This window comes from Vicia villosa, linkage group LG4 (assembly GCF_029867415.1).
Source record: "Vicia villosa cultivar HV-30 ecotype Madison, WI linkage group LG4, Vvil1.0, whole genome shotgun sequence".
Lineage (NCBI taxonomy): Eukaryota > Viridiplantae > Streptophyta > Magnoliopsida > Fabales > Fabaceae > Vicia > Vicia villosa.
In genome coordinates this window covers 147,123,672-147,129,530 of record NC_081183.1, presented here as the reverse complement: position 1 = coordinate 147,129,530, position 5,859 = coordinate 147,123,672, and the positions used below count along the sequence as shown (strand labels likewise).

At 29.3% G+C, this 5,859-nt stretch overlaps 1 protein-coding gene across 1 annotated transcript; it reads right to left on the bottom strand.

The window, feature by feature from the left end:
• Nucleotides 1–1,005: 1,005 nt before the first annotated feature.
• Nucleotides 1,006–5,205, bottom strand: LOC131598030 (probable WRKY transcription factor 11). Its single transcript, XM_058870678.1, is given in 5 exon segments — nt 1,006–1,128; nt 1,222–1,429; nt 1,431–1,597; nt 4,873–4,990; nt 5,189–5,205. Coding segments are annotated over 5 exon segments (633 nt in total).
• Between the last annotated feature and the right edge of the window lie 654 nt (nt 5,206–5,859).

Here is a 5,859-nt window from a genome sequence, read left to right as displayed (position 1 = left end):
AAATTATCAATTTTAAAATATTTTACAAAATAATTTTAAAAAAATGTAGTTGTTTTACAAAGGTAAATTTGTCATATATATATATATATATATATATATATATATAATATTTAATATCCTGTGTGAACCAAATACATGATAGGATAACTCTTATCTTGTATATATCATATCTTATCTTTATCCTACTTTATATCTTATCATGTCTCTATCATATCCTCCACATTAAACGATCCCTAAAGTTTTACTTTGGCTACTTATTTAACAAATGTTACGTTTTTAATCTATCAAAAACTATCATGTTAGTCAATTTTGTCAATTTTGTTAATTTTTAACTTTAAATGTCTTAAGTGAGTCAATATTGTTGAGTGTCCACCATAAACATTTTTTAAAATTTTAACCATGTGATCTTTTTAACAAATATCACACGATTGAAAAATTGTTAGTCTACTTAACGTAACAATGAACTATCAACACATAATATTTTTTATATAACTTCATCTTTTTCCCTCTTTTCCTTCATCATCACATTCATCAACATTCATCTCAACCCAAAAAATTCAAAACTAAACCCAAAAAAATAACTCGTTTTATGAAATATTCTAAGTTGACGGTGAAATATTAAACTAAATTTTGTAACCACTATAAATTTTAAATAATAAATAAAGATCACTAACTAATTTCAACTAAATTTTGTAAAATATTAATCCTAACATAAACAAGTTGAAATGCATCGAAATTGACAATGATCAAAGTAAAAATGATTGTGGATAAGGTGAATCTGTAATAGGTTTTTGGTCATATTTCCTCCATGACAATAACTCATTTTGTGAAATATTTTAAATTGACAGTGAAATATTAAACTAAATTTTATAACCACTATAAGTTATAAATAATAAATAAAGATCACTAACTAATTTCAACTAAATTTTGTAAAATATTAATCCTAACGAAAACAAGTTGAAAAGCATCAAAATTGACAATGATCAAAATAAAAAATGATCATGGTTAAGGTGAACCTATAATAGGTTTTTGGTCGTATTTCCTCCATGAAAATATGTCTTCTAGAATATCAGTGACCTTCTTACTTATCTCCAGAACATGAATTGTTCTCTTCACAGGAGATTTCATGATTCAGAAAAATCAACAAGATATTTATCAATTTTCTATTTCAATTTATTTGTTGTAATCGTGAATTTAGGATTTGGATTTGGTAATTTACATTCTCTTGGAGCAATGGCAACGAGCAGATGTCGTGACTTTACCAGAAGCTGCGCTGGACATGGTGGCTTCACGACACCTTTTTCGATGAGAAGAAGCAAGTGGAGGATTTCCAGAAGAGATGATAGATGGAGCTATTTTATTGTCAGAAACGCTTCCGTCTGCGAAAATCGTGGAAAGAAAGGAAAAAACTAGGGGTTGAGATATTGCATGCTTCCATGGATTTTGAGTATCAAGAAACAAACAAATAAATAGATGAATTAGGTTTAAGTTTAGATTTAGGATTCAAATTTGGATTTTGATTTGGATTTGACTTAACTACTTTGATTGATTTTGCGAAATCAAGAGTTGTTGATTGGGGTTGTTGATGATTCAATTTCTCATATTGTGGTTGAGATTGCGAAGAAAGTGGTCATTTATTTTTGTGTAATCAAGGTTATTCACCAGATCTAAACGTTAACATTGTTCTGAAGAAGTAAATGAAGTTTGAGAAGAAAACACACAAATGATATGATCCATGTTTTTCAATCCAGCATAAGCAGCTTCTTATATAACAATATGTAATTTCATTCTCATCTTGAGAATCATAACCAGATCTACAACCATTGTATAATAATTTTTCTTCTATTCTCTTCTTTGGACAGGTACGAAGCTTCGGGTGGAATTGAAGTATCCAGTAATTATTATTATTTTTTTGGATAAGGTGTTGCAGAGGGGATTAACTATCTTACTTGAATTCATCCAAAGAGTTTACGGTAAAAATTGGATTTGTCTCTGAAAATATTATGGATTTAATTATTTCTATGTTTAATTTTGATTTTTTTTTTTGTATTTGAATTGAATGTGATGATGAAGGAGAAAAGGTAAGAAGATTGAGTTATATCAAAATATTATATGTTGAAAGTTCATTTTTACACTCAGTAGACTATCAATTTTCAAGTGCGATATTTGTTAAAAAGATCAAATGGTTAAAATGAAAAAAATAATAAAGTCTATGGTGGACACTTAACAATATTGTCTCACCTAAGACATTTAGAGTAAAAAATTAATATGATAGATTAAGTTGGTTAACATAATAGTTTTTGAGAGACTAAAATATAAAATTTATTAAATAAGAGACCAATGTGAAACCATAAATCAAGTTAAGGGATCAAGAGATGCATTAAGCCTAATTTTTATTAAAATATTCTTCCATTTAATTAAAAATGTCAAATGACAGTATTCGCATTAAAAAATGCATGAATGGTCAACATGGAACTTATTTCAAATCGAAATTTCTCTAATTCTGCTTGTTAGCATATTCAATAACAAGCATGATTCCAAACAATCTATTACCTATCTATTAAAATCTATGTAACAGGAAATTCTACATTTAACCCTTTGATTAAATGTTTAAACTTTTCTAATTCCAGGGATAAAAGAGACTATTCTACGCCATGATTTAACCTCATTCACTTGGCAATAAATGTCGCTTATGTATCAACACCAAACTTATTCCAACAATTTTATTTATTTTAAATCGTAATATTACTCCATTTGCACTTTAACTGTTGAGTTCTCCATCTGCATTGGTAATTGCAAAGACCCGAACCATTAAATACCCTTTTTGAAAATACCCAACTTCCAATCATCACACTCTTTCAACTTTCTATATCATTGAATAATACCCATAAATATACGATACAAAATCTCTTCAAATCCTAAACTATTCTTCCTCCAAACTGTAGTCAGGTTCTTTTCTCTCACTCTCTCTTAACCTCGCTTTCACAGAAACCCTAATTCATTTCTCCCTCACTTCATCTTCATTCATTTTTTATCTCTGTCACCGCTTCACCAACCATCATCATTACATCTTCCTTGCATCACCTTCATCTTCGTTTATCAACTTGGTCTTACCACCGATTTATCTTCTCCCCCGCCTCTCCTTTATGTTTTGATTTGTTCTTAGCTTTTGAATTGATTCAATGTTTCAAGATGTAGTTCTACCACTTTGAAGACATGATTTTATACAAAAGTTTAGGTTCGTATTTGGCTTCTTTTTTGGATTGTGATTTAGGGTTTGAGTTACTATATCTAATAATGATTTAGTGTTGGTTTTCTTTAGTGTTTTGTAAAGTTGATTTAGTGTTTGAGCATTTTGGATGGTAAGATTTATCTATGGTTTGTTGTTGCTGCTTCATGAAGTAATTTATTTATGGTTTATGTTAGTGTTATATTTGATTATTATTAGTAACATTCATTTACTGATGTTTAAAGTGAAGTTTTTGGAAGAGATAGAGTGGAGGATGCTGATTTGGTTGTATGTGCAACACATGTGTTTTTGTTGCAATCTGTCTACAAATCTCTTATTTTTGGTAAGTACTCATAACTCATCCATCATGAAAATATACTTTTACAAATTTTTGTTTTCATTGATTTTGTTGTGATTTGTTTACACAAGACAAATCCAGAACAAATCAAGTTGGAACATGATACAATTTTATGGAGGAAGAAAGTCTATTGAAGACAAGAGATTGAAACTTACACTTGGAGATAAGAGTTTTCTCTTGGCACTATCCTCATATATCAGATCTCATATTTGTTTCATGAAGTAATTTATTTATGGTTTGTGTTAATGTTTATTTGATTCTTATTACTAACATTCATTTGTTTATGCTTAGAGTGAAATTCTTGGAAGAGTTGGAGTAGAGCATGTTGATTTGGTTGACTGTGTAAAACATCCAGAGTTATGCTAAATCAATTTCATGATTTCTAGCTTTTATTTTAGATTTATCGCTTTGATTGTAAAGTTGTTAAATAGCTAATAATATTTGCCTTTCTATGTTGCAGTTCATAAGATTAAATCCAAGTAAGAAGGATTTAAAATTGATATTTGACGGGAAACTGTTATAAATTTTAGATTTAAAAAAATTGACTAATATCTCAAAAGTAATGCTATTTGAATTGAAAAAATGATTTTTTTTCAAATATGGAGTTTTAGAATTAACTCATTTGGATTCAAGTGAGTTTTGTTAACTCATTTGGATTCACGAGTAGATGTAAATGTATCTATGAGATATCAGCTGTAGACGATTCATTTTAATGTGTATCTTTTAAATATTTCTCTTGATGTTGCTTTAAATATTAATGTAAGTTCGAATCAATGCTTAAAAGTTGGTGTATATTATTAGCATATATTTGTAACTATATTAATGTTAACCAATTGAATAATGAATTCAAACTTTACAAATGATGGTTTGATAAACATGTGATGTGAATCTAGACAGGACCCGTGCGATAGCACAAATTTCTTACTAGTTTAACTAGATATGTCATATAAAAAATTAATCTACTATCTACCCATTATTATTACATTGACCAAACTCTCTAAAATGCCCTTCCCTCAAAAATAAATTACACTACTAATTGGACAATTTGGTAATTAACAAAATGACCCTTCACTTTATACTTTTCTTAATGGATGCCCCCAAGTGTTCAATTCGCATTGGTCAGAATTAAAATATAGTTTTCCCTCCAACATAACTCATTCTTCTCTCTTTTCACTAGATGCTCTCTTCTTTCTTTTCTCCCGAAACCCTAGGGCAGCCGCTGTTTTCATTACCTTCTTTAATTTCCTCCTGCATCAACTTCAGGTATCTTCCTCCAACTCATTACTTTTTTATCAAAGCTTGAAAGTTTTAGTTGGTTTGCTGTTGTTTTCCGTATTTCATCGTCAAATGCAACTTCATGACAGTTAGTTGGGTTTTGTTGTCCTTCTTCTTCCATGAAAACACTGAAATAATATTTCACTTTTAGTTTTGAGGATGGAGAAGCGATTGATGATGTGATTCGGCATATGTACTTTTCGGATATGAGATTTGGTTGGAGCATCACTTCAGATTTGCACATATATTGTTCTGGTTTCATGAAATATATCTTCATTAAAGTTACCTTTTAGTTACATTATTTGATTTCATGAACCTACACTTACCTTTCAGATTTGCACATTTTTTAACCATTGGATTTCATTATTTCTTATAGTTTTCTTTTAGTTTCCTTTTAGGTTTCTGTCCAAGACTATACAGTTTCCTTTTAGTTTTCTTTCTACTCTAAGCTGCAATCCAGTTTGAATACATCAACGGCTATTTGGATGATCCCATTTGGATTTAGTTGAGCAATAAGGTTAGTATTTATTAATTCTGATTTTATTTTGTTTATGTTGATGACAAATCTGATATGTTTTGTTTTGTTGATGTCATCCTGTTAATAGAAAAAGAGGTATGAAAAGTGTAACGAAACAGTTAATGATTCAATAGTCTTTTGCATTCTCAATTTTCATTTAGACTGCTTATACATGGGACCATAATCAAACCCTTTGTTTATAGTGATGCCCCTTTTGCATTCTCAATTTTCATTTAGATTGCTTATGAAAATAGAATTGTTGCATTGACTTATAAGGAAGTAGATGGAAGTAGCAATAAGCAGGACATGTAATTGGCACTACCAATGGCCAGTCATAACAGGTTTATTTCTATTGTATTCTTTTTCATTTATTTCTACATTTTTTCAAACTAATGAAAAGGATTTATGGTGTATGAGTTTGCTAATGAAACTTTTACTAATTAGCCGGTGACTTCATTTGTTGCTTTATGAATATAGTAA